Source organism: Cardiocondyla obscurior, linkage group LG06, assembly GCF_019399895.1.
Source record: "Cardiocondyla obscurior isolate alpha-2009 linkage group LG06, Cobs3.1, whole genome shotgun sequence".
NCBI classification, from domain to species: domain Eukaryota; kingdom Metazoa; phylum Arthropoda; class Insecta; order Hymenoptera; family Formicidae; genus Cardiocondyla; species Cardiocondyla obscurior.
This window is the reverse complement of record NC_091869.1, coordinates 5,784,400-5,807,967: the sequence shown is the minus strand read 5'-3', so window position 1 is coordinate 5,807,967 and position 23,568 is coordinate 5,784,400. Positions and strand designations below refer to the sequence as shown.

Below are 23,568 nucleotides of genomic sequence, written 5' to 3'. Positions count from 1 at the left end.
TTATAAAATAAAACTATACGATAAGAATATTTAATATATTTCTTACATGTTTTAATTCTCTTTCAGTGGCGCTTTTACGCTCTTCTTTCGGAAGAACAATTCAAAACCTGATTGTTGTTACGTACAACATTCGTTAATCTAAGGGGAGAACCGCGGTATCCAAGAATGTACTCGTCTATGACGACCAAAGTTGCATTTTGGCTTCAAAAGGGCTAACAGGGCCAAGCCAGCGCCTAAAACCGACACGCCGCACAGAGCTCCGGCCGTGATGTCGTGAAGAGGTGTGCCGTCTCTTGGAGATTTAGCAGCGAGCAGTAGAAGCCCGGCACAGCTTAATGCCGACAGTCCAGCTAGACCAAGTCCCGTCCAAGTCTTTCGCAGACTTCTGCATGCTCCTGCTAGAGCACAGCAGGCACCGCAACCGACCGCGCTATCAAAGTAATACCTAAAAATATTTTACTTTTTATTAAATAAACATTTAATATCATATAAGAAATTATATATTTCTAAAACGTTTAAGTAATAATTTTTAAATAAAACTGATGTCGAATGTCATATTTATTTTTATAAAATGATTCTTTTGTGAAGTGTTGAGAAAAATTGCACCTTCTTCCTTGGGACCAGGAGAGATACAGCGCGAGACCGCATGTGAGAAGACCAACTAGTATTAAGAGTATTGGTGCGCTCTTTCTATCACTTTTCTCCACTCCGCTCGCTAAAGTCGTGTTTGCGTCACTGTTCGGTGGAGACAACGGCGGTACCTGGTACAAAAGAAAATTTCATTAAATTAATATTTTTTATTTATTTGTCACGCTGCTATCTTCTCAGGTCGATGCTACTTACAACGGCGGTACGAGCCATAAACGCGCTTTCTACGCTTTGATAATTCTTCTGATCGGCGGGCATTATTTGATACTTAGGCGATCCAGACATCATCGGCATAGATTCGAGGCCGCTTTCCGTATAAGCATAACGAGGCGGCGGCTCATGGCTCATGTTCATCAGATCGACCGGGGCAGTGCCAACATAACGAAGCCGGCCGCAATTACTGGCTGGACAGAGATCCTGCTGCCGGGACGAGTTTTCCAGCAGCGGAAGGCATCTACGAGCTGAAGATTCTTTGTTAGGGGTCGAAGTTTGAGGTCCTGTGGACGAGAAAGTCTGGTGAGGTGTTCCTTGAGGAGTGCGGGTTGGGCTGAAAGTACGACCTAAGAGAAGCAACAGAAAAAAAACCATGAAATATATTGTACGTATTACACATATTAAAAAACTCAACGCAATAACGAAGTTCAAACCATTTGGGGATCCGCCAGGTGTAAGTGTCCTTCGTTGTGGCGTGCCAGTTTGATTGAAAGACTGTTGCCTCTTCGGCGATAACGTTCTCTCTTCTGATCTAGATCGCGGCTTCCTGGGCGTGGACAATATCTCGTGCAGTTTTTGCGTAGCAGCTAAGTTATTTTTTGGCGACACCGAGAGTTCTTGCGCATTTCTCTCGGGAAGAGCCGGCGGGATTTCTTCTTGCAGAGGTACTCTGATGTAGCGACCTGTTCAAATTATACAGTTAAACATTAGTACAATTATTTATATATTTATATATTTTACAAAAAATAAATAACATTAATAAATTTTTTTTATGAATTTGTATACAGCTTTTCTATTTCCAGAGCTGAATACAAAAACTTATGTTTATACCTTGCGGAGTATTAATGTGTTGCGGTGTCGATTTCGCATTAGTCCACTGAGGACTGTCTTCTGGGTAATCTTGGTCATCGGGTATGAAAGCATATCTACTGGCATTGCTACGACACGTCCGCGTCTGCGGTCTTCCCCGGTCGTCTTGGTTGGCCGCCGGCGCGGAACGTTGCTGCACCTGCTGGTGCGGAATAAATTCGTAGCGCGCCGAGTTCCTGCGCGGCAACTGGTTCCTTTCGGCCTCGTTCTGCTCTATGTACTCGTACCGCGAGGGACGGTTGTAAGTCACGCGAGACTCCTCCACCGGAAGACTGGCGTATCTCCTGTGCACGGGAGCCTTGCCGCCCTCCAGATAACAATATCGGGAATCGCGAACGTCCTGTGTGGTCTCCGGCGGAGTTTGAAAGGCAGGGTTGTTCTGACCCGTGGCGTGACATTGCAACTGCAGCGGCGGTGGAGGAGGTGGTAGTTCGTCGCTTCCTTGAAATTGCTGTGGCGGTGGCGGCAGATCGTCCGGAATGTATTCCGATTGACGGCAAAACGACGGATTTGTATAACAATGCATCGGCACCGATTGAGGCGGTTGAGCCATAATCGAAAGAGTTGTAGAAGAAATTATTAAACACGAAAAACTGATAAACTATCTCGCATGATACAGCTAACCATAATTTTTTTTACAATTCCAATCGCACAGAAGTAGGCAGCAAATTTTTCATCGTTATTACAAAAACGTAATATTAAAATTAAAAAAAAGCGCAGAAATTAAGATCGATTAACGAGTATCACTAATATGCTGCTGACGTAGTTAGGACTTCGCCAAGTCTCCAGTGCGAAGCTCACTATTTGCATCGGCAACGAATTGATTTCGTATTCCGATTTACAAATCTTTTTACACATTTTTCTTCACCGACGTTAGAGATGTTACAACACTATCGCTTACGCATCCATTTTTCGATTTAACAGTTAATTATCCTACGCACCAATTTCCTGTCACTCACTTTTTAAAGAACAAGATTATTAAAAATAAAATAAAATAATTAAGTCTCTATGACTAACAACGCTTTTTAGTAAATTAAAAGAGCGGCTTACAATTTTAGAATTTAAGTTCGACGGTTAATTATAAACTTAAGTGTAATCTTAATTGTAAAATAAAAATGTATGGAGTGTAATCTGTTACGACGTGTCCGCGTTCGTTGCCTTCGTTAAACTGTCTTGCGAGGTCCCTTAACGGCAGATGCGCGAAGGGCGTTTCTCCATGCGTTCCCTCATATCTGCGTGTGTATGAGCGCTCGTTCGAGGGGTTGTCACGGAGTTTCACGTAATACGGGCCCGGTGTCTCTTCGCAGAGTGGGGGAGCTTTTCAACTATTATGTACTTCGTCCAGAATTTCGACCGTTGCTGCCGTTGCTCGATGATTCTCTGACGATGTAATTTAAACTTTAAATGCCCCCTGGAAAATTGTAAATTTGATGCGATTTAAGAAAAACATTTATATTTAAATCCTTGTATACGATAAATGTATTCTGTAATTGTTATATTCTTATGAATTTCAGTTTCTATCGTTCGCACATTAAATTATTTTATTCATTATATTTTAATATATATATATATATATATATATATATATATATATATATATATATATATATATATATATATTTTTTTTTTTTTTAATATATATTTAATGAATAAACGCTTTTTATTTTATACTCATGCGCGAGACTAATAATTATATGTGTAACATAAAAACATTACCAGTTTAGACGAGCGTCAAAGAACTCAGAGCGAGGGTACCATAGTCGATTTTCTGGGCAGCTGTCGCGACCGTTGAGACGCGTGCCCCACTGGAGTAACAGCTGCTCCAACACAAATGCACTTCGGTCACAAACACGCCGTTTGTCTCGCTCACTCATACGAAATACGGGAACGAGTCTCTCGTACTCTCAGGCATGCTAACGGCCAAAAAGTCACTTTAATGAAAGGATTTGAGCCGGCGCGCGTGGCCCGTACGGGAGCGCCAAAAGTACGCTTTTCGGGGTCATTTTACGGGCGCATGCTCGCGTGAAAGTACAGAGAAAAAAGCGGGGATACCGCGAGACAGAGAGAAATCGGACTGACCCCCTAGTCGACATGTTTTCGCGATTAAAATGTTAATCAAATTACAACGTAATTAGTATCAGTCCAGCAAATAACTGTATCTAATTGTTAACTGATACGCATCCCGTTACACTCTATATGTATATCAATTTATATACTAAATAAAGACTTATAATACACAATTTTCGTTTTATATCGTTGAATATAAAGTTGCGGAGCATTAACCGCGATTCTCGTGAGGAGTCGCGTTGTTCTTCGTTTGCAAGAGATCGCATAGATTTTGCTGAGATTATCTATCGCAGAGTCACGCACTAAGACCTCATTCTGTTTTTTTACATTCCTCTAAAACCTGCTTATTATTTGCTCGAACGAGTTTGCGGCTCGATCTTACCGGAAATTTTGCCTCCGATGCGTCATTCGATCTTCTCGAAAGCGCCTTGCAATTTCCGCATGAACGGTTTATCGATGGCAGAACGGTTTAGTCGTAGCATCGTGAAAGTTCTCTCTTTCGTTCGATCCAACGGATCTTCGCGATCCACAGAGATCCACGCCGTTATGGCGCAACGTGCAATTTAAACGCCGCAATTGAATTGGAAGCACTCTTTCTCGATCAGCCTCTTAATTACACAACGACAGTTGTTAGGATCGTTTTGAATTAGGCAATCGCGGTCCTCATGCATCCGCGATTGCCGTCGTGAAGAAATCTTGCAAGAGAAGTTAATAGCATGCGGTTGCGTTCTCTCATTTTGTCATTTTTCATACTTTCTGAAAAATGACACTAATATTATCTTGCGTTAAATGGAAATGTGATATTTAAACAATTCAAAATAAAAAGCTGGATAATAGAACTAGTTATGACGGAAAATTATTAATTCTTAATAATTTAAACTAACTGCATAAAAATTTCTCCGCAATTAAAAAGCGATAAATATTAAATCAAATATTACTATAACTTGTGGAGTCATCAACAGCCTTAAACGGTAATCAATTTAATTACACAGTAATGCGTTATAATTGATGACCGCGATTTAAAACGCTTCTGATGAAAACAATTCTTGCTTCATTTCCCAGCTTATTCAATTATAAAAGGCTGCTCGAAAGTAACAAACTGAGAAAGTGGCATTTATAATAATTTAGTTAAAATACTAATATAATAACGTCCAAAAAAACCGTACTTCGCTTTTCTTCATTGTTTTACATATCTTTATAGACACTGTCGCAACGTAGTCTACAAATGACCCAGCGAAAAGGTCGTGCGCCGAACCCACGTGTTTCTGTGGCTAACAATAAAGGTTGGCTCGCGCGCGAAGACCCTGGGATACGTTTGCTCTCTGAGAGAATTACCTTCGATTGTAACGGGACTTTCACACCGACTGGAAAGGGTCACGTTTTCGTCAGAAACAAGTGAGGTCAGCTAACGCAACTATTTCTAAAAGTGCGCAGCTCAGATAAGAAAGGACGAATTTATTCTCGCTATTATAATGTATTAGCACGCTCGTTGTCTAATCTAATCGCTAAACATTCCAGAACGCGATAGAGGTTTGTTAAGAGAGTCTTCTTGCTCTCCTCTCGATTGCCTTTATTTCTCTAATGCGTTCATATGCGCAATAACAAACAACATAGGCGGCAAGAGGAGAATGCAAGATGACAATCGGTCTCTCAATGTCGTTTCGTCGTGTTAGTACAAGTCATTGGAGATGTGTGCGCAATTCGACGTAAGTCAAAGGTACATTATCCGCGCTCTTGTTCTCCGTTGTCCCTTTCACTGCAAGCCGGTCGCGTGGGAGGCTCGTTTAGGATGTCGTGGAGACTCAACGCGAACTAGTCCTCTTAGATCAGTCGCTACTCAAGTGTCCCACGCGAACGATCGTTCATCAGGCCGCGAGTTTAACAAAACGCAATCGAGAAACGTGTTTTCGCCACGTCCATCGAGCTGAAAATAATTTTTGTAGTGAAGAAAAATGATCTACATGTACTGTTGTATGTGCACATTGCTTAAATTTTTTTTTTTTTAATAAGATAAACTTCGTATAATTTATTTATATATTGCTTATCTTTATGGAACACACTTTCGTCTTTAAATTTTTGTGTTTTAGAGCTCAAAGTTGATATAAAATTAATATAACATAATTAGAATGTAACTATTGTTAATTTAATTAATATTTAAAGATTTAAATTATTTTATTTAACTTATTTAACTATTTAAATTAGTTATTTTTACGAAGTTATAGTTTTTACATGTTACATACGTATTTGCATTGTTATATATTTTGTAACACGGCGAATTCGTAGTTCGTTAAAATTTTCACTGAAGAGTCGCACGGTTCGACACGCCAATTATGTGCAAAAATGAATACCGAGGAAATAGGAGCACACACTTGCAACGCAACCGTTGCCTCGTAATCAGTTATATAATCGCGGTAAGTTAAAAAAAGAATGACTGTAACGACACATCTAATCTTTCAACGAATTAACTAAATCAGTTGCACGTATAATATTGCAATTTATGTAAACCGAGTTACAAGGCGAAAACCGGTCAGACATTTACCCTTTATATAAAATACGATCTATTTTTTTATTTTATTCGTGACAATTTAATAAAAATTTAATAAATAGTAAAATAAGTAATTAGAAATGTTATATTAATTTATATCAACTTCTCTCTTTTTCACATATGTTTTAATCTATTTTTAATTTACTTATAAAGCTGCTTATCATGTTTTTAATACAGCTTGTTAATAGCCTTTCGTTATTTTTTTTTTATTTGGCAGTGCAAAGCAGGAAACTCGAGGAACAGTTTACAAAAGTTTGGACAAGATCAATGCTTCTTCAACACAGTGACGGACAATTATAAAAGAGAAATGATGAACTGCGAAAAGCGCAGGAATTCAATTAATCTTAAATGTGTTAAACACATTGTACTTAATGCAGTTCTCTAGATTAATCTACCGGATTAAATGTTGCTGGCGCAATCAAGTGTTTCCAAGTTAAGAAAGCGATGACGGAGAACGTGTACGTGATCAAAGTAAAGACAAAACCTTCGCTGTCGTCTTTGTACCCATCGGAACGTCGTTACTCGGCGTCGACGGTCGGCGGACTGTCCTTGGTCCACTTCGGACTCGGAACGTTGGCTTTTTTTCTAGGCATCCTCGCTTTGTCCTTGCAGGGCCCAATTTTGTCGGTCGCATGCTTGGTGCCGTTCGTGACAGGCCTTCTCGCTTGGCGACGGTGGTATATCGACCGGAACATCGCCCTTTTCTTCTACGCCAATCTTTTATCTCTAATAGCTGCGATCCTCTGCCTCGTCATTACGATCTTCGACATTACGGCAGCCTCAAATAGCACGAACGGATCTCTGTGGCCGTTGGAAAAAATTTTAAACTCTCCAAGTTATTACCATCGTCCTGCCAAAGACTTTGCAAATAACATTGATAATATTTCGCTGACCGAGAACTCATTCAACGTCACTGAAGAATTGAAACTACCGGTGTTTTCAAGATCCTTCAACGCGGAGCTCAACGGGTCAGATATCCACGATATTAAAAATAACGACGATTACATGGTGACAGAGGCATCATTTATGTATGAAGAAAGCATGATAATATCAAGAGAAGTCTTTCAGGATAAAAACACAAATTTGACGCATGGGTTTACGAACCTGACAAAGGAAAATACCTTCTGGCGCAGCCGTTACGAGGAGTCGCCACACGCCAGGCTGCTGTTAACCTTGAACGTTCTGATGGCGTCTCTTCTGGAGACTTTTTGGTCGCTGCTCAGCGCGAAGATCGCCTTCTGCGGGATGAGAAATCGATTGCCGGAGAACGGTAACGTCATCGGTGGGTCCAAGGTAACGAGGTTGCCGCTGCAAAAGAGGAAAGCCCCGGCGCCCAGGCCGGACATACTGGACCACGATCATCGGATATCGGAAGCTCTTCAAAACTTGCAGGGTCTTACTGGAGTTGGACCTCGGTTACCTCTGCCAGAATCCAACAGGGAATTTAGGGAAAGGGTTGAGAGATTCTTGGTAAATCAGGCAACGCATAGAGTTGTTGAGGGTGCTTGAAGTTAATGTTTGATACGTTGAGACTCGCCGATTTTCACCCTGCAAAAGTTGAATGCGTGAGTCACATTTATCGATAAATTTGTGTAGCATGTATAAAGCCGCGAGTTGAGGAAAGGATCACATCGGTGAGATTGCGCGTAGTCTACTTCGCAAAATCATCCTTTATTCTTAATCATTGTCAAGTACATAATTCGATGGCGCGTCAGATTCATTACAGCTCGCGGCTCACCCTTAAGGTACACTTCATTCTCTTAAATGGTATTAAGCTACCACGTTACAACCCGATTTTGAATGATAAAATATGCATTTTATTCGTGTTTGCAACTCGAGCGACCGATAGAGAAAATAGATAGCTGACGAGTATTCTGACCTTTAATTAGTTTGATTAATCTCTCTATATTGTCCTTGGTCCACCTGAATTGTGATTCCGAGAGTGAATACTCGCGACCGTTACGATTTAATATTTAAAGCGATGTATTAATAGCATCGATAACGACAATGTAAAATCATCAAATAAAAAATTTGAACAAAACTCTCAACCGAAAATTAAGTATTTCAAAATAAAATGTTTTAGTCACAAATATAAGATATTTAAAAAATTAATCGGAATTATGAATGACAATAAAACGATTTATTAATCACAAAAAAGATGAAATTCTTATTGTGAATATTCCTTACGATAACGAACATATCGTTGATATTTCAAAAATAGTCGACGAGGATTTAAAATTATAACTAACACCTAACTGGCAAGAATAAAGCACACATTTGTACGTACACAATATCTATCATGTGTTCAACAAAGAACAACTAATTGATTTTAATTGCAACGGATCAATTTTCAATAAAACATCAGGTAAAAATACTTACAGAACACTTACTACCGAGTTTAAGGCAATAAATAATACAAATTAATAAATGAGTATTTAATAAAGCGTTTTCTTACTAGAGTAATCACCTGTTCACTGGCAAATATATATTTTAATCAAATATATATTTTCAACGAACGATGTTTAAATTACGAAACTAATTTTTCTTTCATCCTCTTTCCCACTCATTCTTCATCCTTTCTTATATTTAACACTCATTATTTATTACTACGAGCAACAAGAGTATTGCAATTAGCAAAAATACACAGAATTTGCCGCGAATATTTCGTTCTTAAGCGATTAACATTTTTATCTAACAGCTGATTGTTTTAATATTACAATAAAGTTGTTTTAGCTTCAATTCATCTACTGTGATCATTGATACACTGCAATCTTTTTATGCTGAACACAGTAAGTTTGTATGTGTCTATTGTACACAAGTTTTAACTGTTTACACTACTCTCTTTGAGGATCGATATAAATTATCACTTTGTAACATTCTATTGTTATATTTTTTAATTAAAAAAAGAAAGTTTATTCACATATAGATTATATACTAAACTGGCAAGCTTCTAATAAAAAATTAAATCAGTTTAGTCTCATCCAAATTAAAATTAGCTTGTGTTTAGTGTTATTAATTAATGTTCACTAATTCAAATTATTTTTTAAGTCTTTTCATCAATATTAAATTGTCTATGGCATCAAAATAAAAATATGTATATTTTAATACCGAGGAATAAAAATATAGTGGCATGTGATCGATTGATACGTTAACAACTATTAAAATAAGTGAAAGTCAATGCACGTAATATTCCAGAGTTCACATTTAGAGCACTAAGTTTAATTATGCTTCTTACAAGCAAATTTATTATCATTCGACTAGGACCTTACCTGTCAAGTTTGAATATTATCGCCACATTTATTCACAGATCGAAAGCTATTGTCACGCGCCTCCTTCGATTTTCTTACTTCAATTTAACAAACGTCCGATATAACTGTTTTCCTTCACTTTCCTGCAAGAAATCGTTGGTTGCTTATCACTTTTGTTAGGTTAGATTAGTTCGGGCGAAATAGGCGAGAATACCAATAATTTCGTAGGTAGGTCTAAAGTCACACGTTCACTGGCCGAACATTATCGTCCGATTGCTGTTGTTCCCCGCTTTGCCAGCCAGAATCCAGAGTTGTTGAGTCGCTCAGACAACATTGCGGCGTTTCCTCCTCCTGGTTGCTTCTATAATCCCTGTAATCCCTTTCGCGCCTCTCCCTCTCGGTATCGTCCTCCCGGAAATAGTTCGAACTCGTTGGACCTTCCTGCATTTCTTCGTCGTCTTTCGATCCGTAATACGAATAACGGCCTTGCTGAATTACCTCATATTGCGCGTCAGGAGCTAGGAACGGACCTCGCGTGCTCCTCGTTTCATCGCTATTCGCATAATTGTCACAAGGAATATCACCGTTGTCTGCCGGCAAAGGAAGAGGTAATCGAGATCTTTTCGACAACTGACGCTTCCCAAGTCTACTCGCGAGATAGTCTACACCTTCCGGTCGTTCAGCACCTGTAGAGGATACAAGAATATTGAATGTGTCAAGAATCTTGCAAAAATATTTTTATCTAGAAAATAAAACCTTTTTATTTTTCAAATAAAATTTAAAAAATCTTGTAAATAAAATAAATTAAAAAAACATATACATAAACATATACATATACTATTTAAAAAACGAGAGAACGTTTGATTTGTGTAGTTGATTTGTATTAATCGAGGTTTGTTCTACTTTTTACATTAGTATGCACCAGTTCAGTTTGGAAAGAACAAACCTTCGATCTATTCGTCGGTAGCGGTTCGTAGCAGATTTTTTCGAAACTAAAAAATGTATTACGTTCAAATTAAAGTTTTAAATTATTCATTTAATTATTTCTTTTTTTTTTTTTTGAGGAAATTTGCTGCAAGTTGTCACCGCCGCCACTGACGAATCGAACAAGTAATAAAAGCCAATTAATTTTATTAAAATATATTTTATAATTAGAATAGTTCTAAAAAGATATTATAATTTTATTAATTTTAATAAATACCTTCTTTCTCCACTGCTAGATCGTAAAAACTACTTTCAGGTCCGCAGCACGAAGACACATCACCAAAATATAATTCACTCTCAGATTGTTTCGGGCCGGGATTCGTTTCCTGTTGAAATGCCCCATTTTCTACGCCCTTCAAAGGCTTTCTGGCTCGTCTTCCCTTAATCGTTCCTTCGTTCCCGCCCTCGGGATCCGTGCTATTAGATATCTCCTCGGCATTCTCGTAATTATCAGACGGACGTTTTGCGGATCTCGATCTGTGATCTAAACACGGGACGATAAAAAAACGAAGGTAATTTATATATTTTTGTTACTATTTTTTTTTTATAAAAATAAAAATATTTTACCTTCGTTATTTTCGAAGTTATCCATCCTCTTGGTAATTCTGGCTCTCGATTCAGTCATTTGTGGTCGTCTGGCGGGACTATTGGGATCGCTATATGGTGGTGGTGGTCCCCACAATGGCACTGGAGTTTCCAATACGCTATAAGACGCGGTGCTCGGAGTGTATGGAGTATTCGGAGCATTTAAAACGGAATAAGGGCCGCTCGATTGTGAGTTAAAGACACTGTAGGGGCCAGTTCCGCTTTCCACATTGGCTTCTGTTGGACGTGTTTGCGTATGAAAACCATAATTCGAATCAGGGCTCGGTGCTGGTCCTCTTGATCTTGACCAAGGTAGCCGCCACCTTCTGTGAAAGTAAAATAATTTTAGTAACTGAAAAATTTGTAGATTTTCTAGCATTTTTTAAAACAAATTCTGTTGAAATTTATTATTCTATCGGCCTACGTGCCTAGATGGTGCCATATCGGGATTCGGCGTGTACAAGTTCCCTGGTGTTTGTGCCCACCAAGGGTTCGCGCCACCGCAATCGTTACAGCATCCACACGAGCCAGCCGGTGGACCGACCGCGCCGCCCTGGCCATACAACGATCTGCATCTCAGCTCCAGTTGCTCCCAGTACATTTTCTTTTTCTCGTGGCTTAGCAACTGGTACACCAGCATGCAGGAAAATATACAGGCTAATATACCGGCCACCGAGACGCCGAAAAGAGCCCTGAGACAATCTGACAGTGCGCCATGCACCGCCTCGCAGTGAGGCGTCCCCTCGAACAGCACTCCGGGGTCTCCCTTTGACTGCGGCGCACCGTAACACGTGCATGACCTGTAAAAATTATCACATGAGAAGCTGAAATTAATATCCCTACGAGATGCTTATTTTAATTTAGAAAATCTACAATTCAATAATATTTCTAAAAAAAAAAAAATTAATATATATATAAAGTATGCTTTTATTTAAGAAACTTTAATATGTTGTTTCCACAAGGAAGATTCATTTTTCTGTTATATTTTTATAAGAAAGATTTCGCATATGTATGGCGGTATTAAATTGTCATAATAATACGAAATATCATTATCTCCGCAAATTGTACGGCTATTTCGCAACGTCGAGGTATTTTGCCACTTTACAGTCGTAATTTCTTCTGGGATTTACCTTGCGCGCGCGGTGTAAACGCATTCGCGAAGATTCTGCAGCCGGGACATGTGGATCACAGTGGTTGTAACGGTGACGAGTACGCATACCAGCGCGCACACCACTCCTACGGAACCGCAGACTTTCATCTGCAAAAGTGATAAACCCAGTTTAATAGCGGAACTGTCAGCAGCAACAACGGTTGCCCCACGAGGACACAAAGTCTACGTAAACTTACCAGAAGACCGTATCTGTGCTTCCGCCTAGCCAACAGCATCGTGAAGAAACCCATCAGGATCAACTGAAACGATAAACTAATTAGAATCAAAAGAAATTCGTCGCGCTTGGATATTTGCATTTTAATTTGCTAAGTTCTGTCGCTTAACATTTTAATATCTTTGCGTGGAACTTTCCAAACTATGTTGTTACGCCAAAATGAGTTAATAATATGACTAGAGTTTTGGCTTTTCTTACCATAATACCGGGAATGTAAGACGGCACGGTCTCGAAGAGCGCTAGGCTGTCCGTATGAGCTGAAAGAATCGCGTGCACCGCTAGAAACAAGCTGCCCACTGCCGCACTCAACCCGCCGCAAAGGTAGCAGAGAACGACGTACTTCTTGCAACAGCCGCCGTCGCCGGTGTGACCTGCAAAATCAAATATTTTAATTTCTAATAAATTAATTTCTCTGCAAATAATCTAAAAAAATATCTAAACATTTATATCAAACATTTCTTCTAGATCTATTAAATTTAATTAAATAACAGTATTTAATTGTCGATGACGCCACACTTATGAGTCAAGGCTGCAGTTAATTTTGATCCTATTCGGTAATACATTATCAAGACGCGAATATCGACGTGAGCAGGTCGAGGGCGATTGTCGTCTATGGATATTCGAGGAATTCTGCTCGCGGCACGTTTCCCATTGTGACCAGATCAGGATCACGGCTGTTGGGTTCTCACGCAGGGACCATCATTATCCTGCTAACCGAGGATCTAGCACGGCTTACTCCCGCTGAGATTTCCTCGAGAAGGGGTCGATGGTCCTTAAAGGGCGACATTTCGGGCCGTCAAAATGACCCTCGGACACGTGATAAATGAGATAACAATGCACAAAAATGTGGGACGTAACAGAAAGAATACATTTAAAAAGTAATAAAAAAAAAAGAAAATTATTTAAATCAAATATCGATAGGCGCCGTTTAGATTTATCTGTCTAAAAATATTAAACACATAAATTTAATTTTCTTTGCTATCTCGCGATTCTCGTAGAAACTCAGAAGCCACCAATTGTATTTCCGTTTCTATCGCGACCGCGTCGAGAAACGCATATACGATGTCGCTTTTGTAACATTCAACATAGCTGTGTTGTTCCGTCTGACGGCATCCGGGTTCGACTTCCTTTGTCATAGGTTCCTATTGAGTCCAGTGCGACGACCGTGCAGTAAATTCTCTTTCAGGCGTCAATATACTCAAGCTTTGAAGACAATAAGTTAATATTCCTATTTTCAAGCTCCCTCAGAATTTCCTTTTTCTTTTCTATTTTTTTTCCGGATATATTGTTCGCACCGGATATAAATCGCTGAAACATTCAGAAGAGAATTGGAGCATAAACGCAGTCAAAAATATGTTTGTATAACATTTTTAAAGACCGAAAGCTGCTTGTTAAAAATTTACATTCGCTCTCGGCAAAAGATACGCTTGCAAAAGAAACCAAAGAAATCTCTGAGATGAAAATCGATAGATTTTATATCCCGAAAGAGAATCGCTGTGTGTTCCTTCGGGCACGAATCTCGACAAATGTCTTTGAGAAATACGTGGAGCGTGATGCGTCTTCTGATCCTAATCTACCGTTCAAGAAGGCGGGGGATATAAAATTTACGGAGTGGAAATTCTGAGGGAAGAGAAAAGTCGAATGGATCCCTTTAAGGAAACTCTGCCCTTTCTTCGGCGGGGCGAATTCACCGTTTTTCGAGAAGAATGATGAGAAATCGGTAACATTAACGTCGAAGCGTACGCACATTCCACTTTATAGAATACTCATGGGTTAAGAATTGATGGGGTCCGCGGTTTTCTTTAGATGCAATACAATCTTCAGCCTTCAATCTGTCATGGCACAATTTCTACCTGCGATATTCACCGCTGAGAAAGATCCCGACCCAATTTAGTCGAGAATAAATTAGTTATTTTCTCAATAAAAGAAAATAAAAAGTAAAATAAATTTTGCCTACATATCTAAGATAATCGTTAAAAATTTAGTATTTAATTATTTATAAGGAATTTCAGGCAAGACGTGTCATTTAAGATTGATGGCTTTACAATCAATGGTTTTTAAATTAATTACAAAATCGCAGTTGTACATAAATGGACAAACAAAGAACGAGGTGTCGCAACCTTTGACCTTGTCTCAATGCAGCGTTGCACGGTGCCTATTAATAAGTACGCGCTCGAGTGCGCAGAGAGAACGTAAAGATATGTGATGAGTAAAAGGGGTTGGTACCACAGGGATGCGGATAATGCGACCTCGGGAAGTGCGCGTGATTCGCCGGATGCGGCAGGTGTGAGTGCGAGTGTGCCGCCATCGGGAACGGGTATCCGTGGTTGTCCATTTCCATCTCCGTTCCGAGGCGGCAGCGCACTATTTGAAGCACCGGGTAGCTATCCATCTTCCTCGTGTTGCCCTATGTCAGCTCATGACAATTTTTAGCAGTCTCGTGGACTCACTCCGACGTTTTTATCACTTGCCATCACATGACAGATGTATATAATTCGATTCCGCCACTGCAAATAGTTTTAATCAAATAAAATTGTTGATTCAATTTTGTATAAAATTAAAAATGACAAAAAAAGAAAAAAAAACGCAAATTGATCGAAATTGATTTTGACTGCCGCGATATCCATTTTAGCAATTCTTTTTTTTTTTTTTATGATATTGCAGTGTCAGCTTTGATAATTACATTAGTTAATGCTGTTAATGTTCATTAATGTTGTTATATATTGTTTTGTAAAGTATTTTTTATACTTGAGTATTCTTGACGTTAAATAAAATAATTATAGCGTCGACTATAACTTTATACTGCGAGATAGTCGAATAAATAATTGTATGAGCAGTCGTTCAATATTTCCAATGGCACAATAAGCATTTCATTGTCTGCAACGTTCTACACGGGGCACGTGTCACTACGAGAGTTCTCCATCTGCCAAGGTCACCTGTACGTCGTGCATTTCCGGTTGGGCCGACTCACTTTCGCTGTCAGCAATCGTCATCGGAAATCATTAACTACGTCAACCTCTGCAATTTTAATTGAAGAGTCACTCAGCCTTTCACATATAAATTTTGAATGAATCAAGGCGGTCCGGCGGCCAAATATCTGACAATCAGTTGATTCTTAATCTTGTCAATTCCTCTTCATGATCACTCAAACTTATAGCCGTCGCAGGGAGACACGTTGCGACGTGTCCTACAGGTGGCGGCTGCCCAGACATCAGATCCGCATGAGATCCGGGTGCATCTTGGGGGTGGTTTCTTTTCCACATCGACGTGAAGGAACGTCGAACGTGCTCGACACGCTACGTAGACGTCACGTCGCTGGTCGTGTCGTCGGCCCGCTTCAAAGCCGCTCGCAACCCCTTGCACAGGGTGGCTCGTCCTACTCACGGTTGGTGCAAGCACCGACTGGTCGATATACCCCCGGATGATTCGAGCGACCCGGTGCGGTTGGGAATGGAAGGTCCGCAGGGATGCAGGGATGCAGTCTCGTGAACGAATGGGGCAGAAACCTGATACGTGGTCGTCGATAACGCGCACCCACACTTGATAAGACACCGTCTCGTCCGGCTGATAGTGCAAACGTCGGGATGGATAATTGTAAAGGAACTTCGGAATGGAGAACTATCACCAGGCAACGAGGGCACTCGGTAAACTTTCAGGAAACGCCGTTTGATGCCTTCAACGATCGCCTGACGTTCTAGGATTCTTGAATGGAAATAAAGTTATATGAAGCGAGTTAATGTCATTCGTATCGACGTATAAGTGGAGGAAATATTAAACGGTGATACTAAATCTGTACTAAATACAACTCTGTTAAAATGGATTACTCAGTAAAATTCATTGGTTACATTTAAGGAGTTCAAAAACAATCTAGATAGATAATAAAGTTAAATAGATAAGTTACTAATGTTTAATGAAACAAGAATTAAATTACTCACACTGACTGGCAGTAGTTGCTTCGTAGCGTCTCGCGGGTCTCGGCGGCGGACGCGGAGGAAGTGCAGGAGGTTGATGTGTTCTTGATGCCATCTCGACGCCCCCGTCACTCTCACCTTCGGCTCCTTCGTTGCTCCCTCCGGAGTGCATCATATGGCACTGGCATTTATTCTTCGTCGGAGCCGAAACCTAAAAATATATTTTTGTTAAATATATAAGTATTCAAAGCATTTAAAAATCTCAGTATTTTTTTATTTTATTCTCATTAATTCTGCAGCAATTAATAAAGTTTGAACTACATTAATCTACATCGAAAAATATCGCTATCAGATGGTAAGCGTTAGAAAATGAATCGTTAATGAGTCGAAGGCGGTATACAAAGTGAAATAATTAACTTTTACAGGCAATTAATTGTGTTTTTTTGTGCGTTATTAATATTACGTATGGCTTAAGCAGGCCATTATTTTGTAATCGTCTCTGCCTAGCTCTTGAACGTCGTGATCGTTAAACTCAAGCGACGTGTGAATCTCACATGATTTTTAATGTTAGCACGGAGCTTCGTTGTTGACACCCGCGGGTAAAGAGTGCCCGGTAAAATTAATATTTTTTTTTTTGCCGCGCTCGCGGCGAAATTCGAATATCTCTGCAGCGGGCAGCGATCATTAATCATTCCTGCGCGCGCTGCACATTCGGCTCTCGGCTGAAAATATTTCCCGATATAAGCTCTAAGGGCAGAACCGTTGCTTAGTACACGATTTATAGCTTCTCGCGTGGCCGGGACACGGTGAGCGTAACTCAAGCGTGCGCGGATAGAGATATGGCGATTCACGAACATGTATTTTCTCAGATGTGGCGGCAAAAACGGCAAGGAATATACGAGCCGCTGGGCGGAACGGTGGCATAAGTCATTCTCCTCATTTCGCGAAGTATGAAGAAAATTTATGAGCGCGCAATCATACGGTGGATCTAATTAATTTCTTGAAACGGTCCTTTTACAATTGTAGGAGGTGCGAGGGCCAGAGATTTAAAGCGCTCTAATTCGAAAAGAGCGACAGCCTGAAAATTCTGGGATTTTTTAATGCGAACTAAATGGCATGATCTAGATCTTGCACGAACCTGAATAGCGTCAATGCCCATGAGAGACGCATTCTTGGTGTCGCTTTGCCCGTGCGGATGGCCATGATTATGTACGTGGCCGTGGAGATGCCCGTGATGATCCAGGCTGGAAGGCGCCCGCTCCCTTGGCCTGGTGTCGGTGTGACTCGCGTGTAACGGGTGCACCGACTGCAGATGATGATGGTGGTCGTGGACGTGGTCCAGCCGGCTGTGTGTTCTGGTATTCGCGTTCGACGACGAAGACTCACACGATATGCCGGAGCTGACGTGGTGGTGGTTCACGCTGGAGCGGCCGGTCAGACTGCCCGACGAGCTGCCACGATGATGGCCACCCAAGGGCGTCGTCGACAAGCTGCTGTTGACGTTAACCACGTGCCGATGCACCGTGGGTGACCCGCCGTGGTTCATCATGCTGGAATTTGACGAGGCGCCGCTCAGTGCACCCGAGGTGCCATGGTGGTCGCTAGGAAAGGTGGGATTTGAGTGATGAGCCAAGCTCGAGCCGGCGTTGAGTCGGTGATGACTGTGGGGTGAGTTGAGATGGTTGATTGTGGCCGCAATCGTCATTGGATGATGATGTCCCATAGAAGTGGCGGAGCCGGCTTGGTTTATAGAGCCGGAACCTGAAGCAGCAACCAACGCGTTAATATATAATATAGTTTAAATAATATTAATTAATAAAAAATTATGAAAGTACAAAATACAAACCAGATCCGTGGAGAGGACCGGAATTACCATGAACGTGATTCAGGCTGGCTGCCAGATTTCCGTGATGATGCCCGGTCATTCCTGGTGTGTGAGCGTGATGATGCGCGACGCTCGTCTTTGCATTGCCGTGATGGTGATGCGTATGCTGTCGCTGATGCTGTTGAAAGCCTATCAAGCTCTCGTCGAGATTGGTGTTTCTGAAATTATCAGTATGCTTGTAAATATGACTGTGTATATCGCCGTGAAAATGCCCGTGAACGCCACGCTCCACCGCCTCGTGATGATGCTGGTAGGGATTCAACACCTGCTGCACGTTCTTCAATTTCTCCTTGCTGGAGTTTAGTTTTTGTGACGACAAGCCGGTGCGATCTTCTAATTGCTTGTCAAGGTCGTTGCCGGTCTCGAGCAAACTTGACCCTGCGTCCAGCAAGGGACTGGGACTCGAGGTCAAGCTACGCTGACCTTCTTGCAAGGTAGAGGTTTCTTGGACTCTCCGCGCCGCTTCAAAGGCCAGATTACGCGATAAATCTAAATTGCGAGGGCTGCATGACAGGTTGTGCCCGTGAAGAGACAGTAACGAATTTGGACTGTTCATCGATCTGGAACTAGACGACATGTTCACTTGATGCTCCAGAAGATCGACATTCCTCGTGTTATCCAGATTAATCTGCGATTTTTCTGGGTGAGGACTCTCCAGCCTTCGCACGGGCTCGAAAACGTTCTGTAAAGTCTCCAAATTCCGCGGAAGATCCTGATTGTTGGAGATTCTGCTGGCATTCATATGCCGGTCTATTCTGTCTCTCGGTGTCCTCATGGGATCCATATTGTTGATCGAGGAACACTGGCAGGGATGCTGTGAGTTTTCCGGCACGTCTAAATCACTGATCAATTCCGGTTGAGACATTTTAAGATCTGAAATAAAATAATATATGAAAATTAAACAAATTTACAAGATATATATGTATTTATACATGTATAAAAAAAATAAAAAAATAAAAAAAAAGCTTGAAGCATAAAAAGATTGATTTCATAAAAAAAAAAATTAGAAAATAAAACTGACAAATCTTTAAATGACAAGGCATGTTGGAAACCAACGAAAGCTTCGCCACCACTTGCCGTTAAAACTTTTCCAATGACTTCTCGAACTTGAATAAACATCTTCTCTTCGAGAAGACTTCAGTGGTTCGTGACTTTTCAAAAGAGAAGTCGGTCATTTTACGACTGAGCATTGTGTAGACTTCAAGAAAGCACTGAAGCGTTTTATTACTCGTTTACCTCGTTAAGAATTGTTACGCTTTTTAATGGTAAGTTTACTATACCAGAAATAAGAAAACATAAAATTATAATTTAAGCAAATAATAAAATATAAGAATAATTAGAAAGTAATTTTCTCCAATTAACTAACTTAAGTTTATAAATATAATATTTTAAATTAGAAATCATATTTCTTTTAAATTAGAATAAATTAAAAAATTAAAATGTTTTGGCTAAGATTTTTTTTAAAGATTGCAATCAAGAGATAATTAAATGCGTATAACAGGTTACTCGTTTTCAATTTCAATTTCAATTCTTGTACGTCGCCCACGTGGAAGTTAAACAAAATAAAAAAAATGCGCGGCGAAATTTGTGTTTCACGAAATTAATTACATTCCCAGCGTCGCGAATTTATTCGATATCGGGCATCTAGCTGCCATAACCAGTCCGAAGTGGTCTTCGTAAGTACCAGTGACTCCGAGCCGCTCACATTCCTCGTATCTCGTTATACAAGCGCAAAGACTCCGAAGGCCACGGTCAAGTTCGATGCCGATGGCTTGCGCCCGGACGCCGCGAGTTTTTTTCTGCCGTTCAATGATCTCGCGGTGGTCCAGCAAGAATGAGAATATCTCTGCGGCACGTGGATTTAATTTCGCTTGTCCTGGAGGCCAGGCAACCGTGCGAAATTACAAAGAACATTCCTCCTAATGGTCGTAGTTAAGATTCTGACCCAGTTCAGTCGATCGCGTAATCTCGGAATCGCTTTGTCTCACAGCCAAGAACTGATTTATTCAACAAGAACATTTTTGAAAATAATTGCCGACCTCGAGGAACATTATAATATAAACAAATCACCAAAGAATTACGCAATGTATACCGTATAAAAGTTCAAATAAAAGTTAAAGCTTTCCCTTCGCAGGTCTACGAAACCGCGAACGGTTATGTAAATCGCTTAGAAGTTTCTCCGGATTGTTCCTCGCGATCTAGTCCGTCGGTCTCGAGGTCGTGAGAAGAAGTAACGACCTTTTCGCTGGGTTCCGTGTTTCGCACGCGCGTTACGAAATCGTACGACCGGCGCTTAATGCCGTAATCTGTATCGCAGTCGAGATGACGTAGTTTGCGCTCACCTGCGACTTGGTCTTTCCGCAAATCGCCCAGGTTCCCTTAAGGGAGCTTCTACCAACATGAGCTGACTTTGATCTCGATCCAACTTGCTTTTCGTCTTGCTCTAACGTTCGGAATTGGAGAGACGAACTGCCAAGATTGAAGTTGATCTACATTGGCGAAATGGCTCTTGATCGTTGTCCTTTGCACGCTCAGAAAGCTACGTGCAATTGAGGTCCCGCTGCGCGAAGGGTTGACGCTTGTTTCTCGCTGTCCTTGGCAGCATTTTCCGAGGAATGTCCGAAAGTTGCTTTCCCGATTGTTAATCGACGCGACGCCCAGCGTGGTCCCTTGAGGCGTCACGTAAGGGATTGTGGCGGTCCCACGACGAAGACTGAGGGGAGTAACGAGCCGGCAGAACAGATGTGAAGGCCTCGAGTGTTCGTTAACGACGAGATCTCGCTGAGCAATCGGTTATTTCTACAAAATTAATTGCTTGATAAAGCGACTAGTCAAAACGAAACATCAAGATGCACAATTATTTATACACAATTATACACAAAATTTATATCAGTATCTTGTATCGTGATACTGAACGGTACAATAAATCACAAACAACATTAAGAATGTATATAAATTCTGTTTTCTTAGCTACCTGACGAAACGTTCACAATTTCACGCCACGCCACGCAGGAAAGTGCACTCACAGCCAGAATTCAACAAATTTCGGCAAAACACAGTGTGCAGAGCAAAAATGTGATAAAATATGGATGTTTTCTGACAAATTGCACGCTGCTGTGTCGAAACGGAGCGCAGCTGAAGAAGAAACTCGAAGCAGGACGCCGTGAGAGAGTGCTGGGTCCTTCCACCTTCACTGGCAGCCGTTCCGCCTTGGAATGTGCCTTTGCCCCCTGTTCTCCCCTCCCGAGTCGCTAGAGAGGCCCCAAGGGCCACGACTGTTGCACGGTATCCGTCTCTCCCTACCAGGGGCCTGCTAGTGCTGGTGCCAGCCGATTCGGTCCTCATATCCGGCCACCCACTCTCACAAGATGCAAACTGGCTCGACGGATAGGGCAGAGAACTTTCGTTGCAGTTAAAGTTGATTTCTAAAAAAACAAACATTTAATTAATAATTATCATTCATTGGCAGTTGGCCTGAGTGCAATTTTTAAGAGAGAGCAATCTAACCTTATTGAACTAGCGCTGCTAATGTTATTAACTTTTTTTTTTTAGTCTCCATTTGAATTATAGAGTTTAATTTTTAGAAAAAGAGGTTAAAAATTTAACAAGGACTGTTGCTGGCTGTAAGGAAGAAGCTTTGTAATAAACACGCAATCAATAAAATGATACAACGTGTGAAACGTACCGGGTGATGTAAAGTGCAGCGTGTGTAAGCGTGTAATAGAATGTTACTCTCTTGACAACCGCTCGTTTTACATAAATATTCGACTCTCGAGACAATGGGATGCCATGGGTAGTATTTACCGAAATAACAGGAGGCACAAGCGTTATGGACCCATCCATACAAACAGCCGTTGAATAGGCGCTTCTCAACCAAACGTAGAGACAATGGAGATGTGATCATCCACCGAGCATGCAGATGTTAGACTCGCTTTTATAAGCCTTTCGTGGATACTTTTTTCCTTTCTCCGTAACGACTCTATTCGATAACGCCAAAGTTTCTGCGATCTGGAATAAAATGTAAGTCGTTAGTATCTTAAAATCGGTGCTTATAAATTAATTTGATATCAATTTAATATTTTATATATATTTTCTTCTTTGCACTGGATTCAGTTGTATTTCTTGAAATAGTTTTACTTTTGATTAGCAATAAATTCGTTGTTTGTAATTTGCATTTCGATAGCGTTGAAGAATGTTCTGTAATATGAGAAAATATTCGTACGTAAAGGGCTGAGCGTTATAAATGCAGATTGCAGGACGCGGGATTTTTTTTTTTTTCCAGTGGAGCGCATTCGTGTTGCCATTGCATCTGAGAGAAAGAAAGGACTCTATGGGCGCACAATGGTTCGCGTAATTAAGGGTCAAAAGTTTTTAGCTTCGTTAATTACGCGAACACTTTAAATGACGCCATTATCATTCCAGGAATGCTGCTAGCTATGTGTAATGTAATTTCGTCCTTTCCTTCCTCCTTTTTTTTTTTTACTAACGTCCGGATCAATGAAGAAAACAAAAAGCTTCCGGTGTAATTATTTTTTCACATAAATACTTAATTGTTAAAAAAAAGAAGGTTAAAATAATCGAACAAAGCATTTTTTAAGTAATTTTTTCTTGCAAAAGCTTACGTTCCTCTATGGATAAATTAAATTTTGGTTCTTTGAGGCGCGAATCCGGTGTTTAGATACAACGGCGACGGATGGCACCACGTGTCTTACAGCTAAGTTCTGTCGTTACATAGCGCGCGCGTCTTGCGCGTCGGTCACTCTCGCTTGATCTACGCTAAGAAACAAATCTCAATTTTCAAGAACAAATTACAAACGTACGTATATCTCACATTGTATTTTAAACGCTTATTGTTCTTCCAAATGCAATTTACGAACACATTCGAACATTGGTTACATTTATTTCCGCAGATTGATCAGGTGAAATGCAAGCGATAAAATAATCAAGAAGCACCGCGACGCGCCTGCCAGGTACAGACTCTTGACACGCTGAGGTGAATATTTGATATAATGTTTGACGCATAAATTCCTTTGTAGCGCGTTAAACTGTGCAGACACGATGGTCGAGGATAATAAACACAAGCGGCGGCCGAGCGACATACGTGGCTTGCACGACTGACGTCACGACTGCTGTGTGCTTTAGCCGCTAGCGGAAGATTGAGCCTTGAGCTATTTGAGCCACGCATTACGCAGGCAGCGTAAGTCCGCACATACGTGGATGAAAAGTG

At 40.8% G+C, this 23,568-nt stretch overlaps 3 protein-coding genes across 7 annotated transcripts; 1 reads left to right on the top strand and 2 right to left on the bottom strand.

Moving 5' to 3' along the window:
- Positions 1-36: 36 nt before the first annotated feature.
- On the bottom strand, positions 37-5,619 carry LOC139103182 (uncharacterized). 2 transcript variants are annotated; one of them, XM_070657632.1, is made up of 6 exons: positions 3,448-5,619; positions 1,693-3,142; positions 1,296-1,544; positions 844-1,208; positions 607-761; positions 37-445 (listed from the first exon to the last, which is right to left on the bottom strand). In XM_070657632.1, the coding sequence occupies exons 2-6, from the start codon at positions 2,282-2,284 to the stop codon at positions 139-141; spliced, it is 1,668 nt and encodes a 555-aa protein (XP_070513733.1). In that variant the 5' UTR covers positions 2,285-3,142; positions 3,448-5,619; the 3' UTR covers positions 37-138. The 2 variants fall into 2 exon arrangements, with proteins under 2 accessions (XP_070513733.1, XP_070513734.1); XM_070657633.1 differs by lacking the exon at positions 3,448-5,619 and having other exon boundaries at positions 1,693-3,299.
- A 13-nt stretch (positions 5,620-5,632) lies between these two features.
- LOC139103202 (uncharacterized) lies at positions 5,633-7,852 on the top strand. Of its 2 annotated transcripts, none has more exons than XM_070657669.1 (2): positions 5,633-5,769; positions 6,561-7,852. In XM_070657669.1, exon 2 carries the CDS (start codon positions 6,788-6,790, stop codon positions 7,850-7,852), a length of 1,065 nt encoding a protein of 354 aa, XP_070513770.1. In that variant the 5' UTR covers positions 5,633-5,769; positions 6,561-6,787. The 2 variants fall into 2 exon arrangements, with proteins under 2 accessions (XP_070513770.1, XP_070513769.1); XM_070657668.1 differs by lacking the exon at positions 5,633-5,769 and adding an exon at positions 6,006-6,209.
- LOC139103163 (uncharacterized) lies at positions 7,680-22,227 on the bottom strand. Of its 3 annotated transcripts, none has more exons than XR_011545843.1 (14): positions 22,027-22,227; positions 21,316-21,766; positions 20,684-21,140; positions 18,303-19,214; positions 17,595-18,217; positions 16,481-16,667; positions 12,744-12,916; positions 12,508-12,570; positions 12,291-12,418; positions 11,589-11,960; positions 11,143-11,486; positions 10,793-11,059; positions 9,613-10,277; positions 7,680-7,891 (listed from the first exon to the last, which is right to left on the bottom strand). XR_011545843.1 is itself a non-coding variant. In XM_070657594.1 (14 exons), the coding sequence occupies exons 4-13, from the start codon at positions 19,204-19,206 to the stop codon at positions 9,832-9,834; spliced, it is 3,507 nt and encodes a 1,168-aa protein (XP_070513695.1). In that variant the 5' UTR covers positions 19,207-19,214; positions 20,684-21,140; positions 21,316-21,766; positions 22,027-22,227; the 3' UTR covers positions 7,994-9,734; positions 9,806-9,831. The 3 variants fall into 3 exon arrangements, 2 of the variants coding, with proteins under 2 accessions (XP_070513695.1, XP_070513694.1); XM_070657594.1 differs by lacking the exon at positions 7,680-7,891 and having other exon boundaries at positions 7,994-9,734; positions 9,806-10,277; XM_070657593.1 differs by lacking the exon at positions 7,680-7,891 and having other exon boundaries at positions 7,994-10,277.
- Positions 22,228-23,568: the final 1,341 nt, after the last annotated feature.

Coding starts and splice junctions, on each gene's coding strand:
- LOC139103182 (XM_070657632.1), bottom strand. CDS start 2,284: ATGGCTCAACCGCCTCAATCGGTGCCGATGCATTGTTATACAAATCCG. Junction 1,545..1,692: donor ACACATTAATACTCCGCAAG/GTATAAACATAA, acceptor TAATTTGAACAG/GTCGCTACATCAGAGTACCT. Junction 762..843: donor TTATGGCTCGTACCGCCGTT/GTAAGTAGCATC, acceptor CTTTTGTACCAG/GTACCGCCGTTGTCTCCACC.
- LOC139103163 (XM_070657593.1), bottom strand. CDS start 19,206: ATGTCTCAACCGGAATTGATCAGTGATTTAGACGTGCCGGAAAACTCA. Junction 18,218..18,302: donor CGGTCCTCTCCACGGATCTG/GTTTGTATTTTG, acceptor TTGCTGCTTCAG/GTTCCGGCTCTATAAACCAA. Junction 16,668..17,594: donor TGGGCATTGACGCTATTCAG/GTTCGTGCAAGA, acceptor ATATATTTTTAG/GTTTCGGCTCCGACGAAGAA.
- LOC139103202 (XM_070657669.1), top strand. CDS start 6,788: ATGACGGAGAACGTGTACGTGATCAAAGTAAAGACAAAACCTTCGCTG.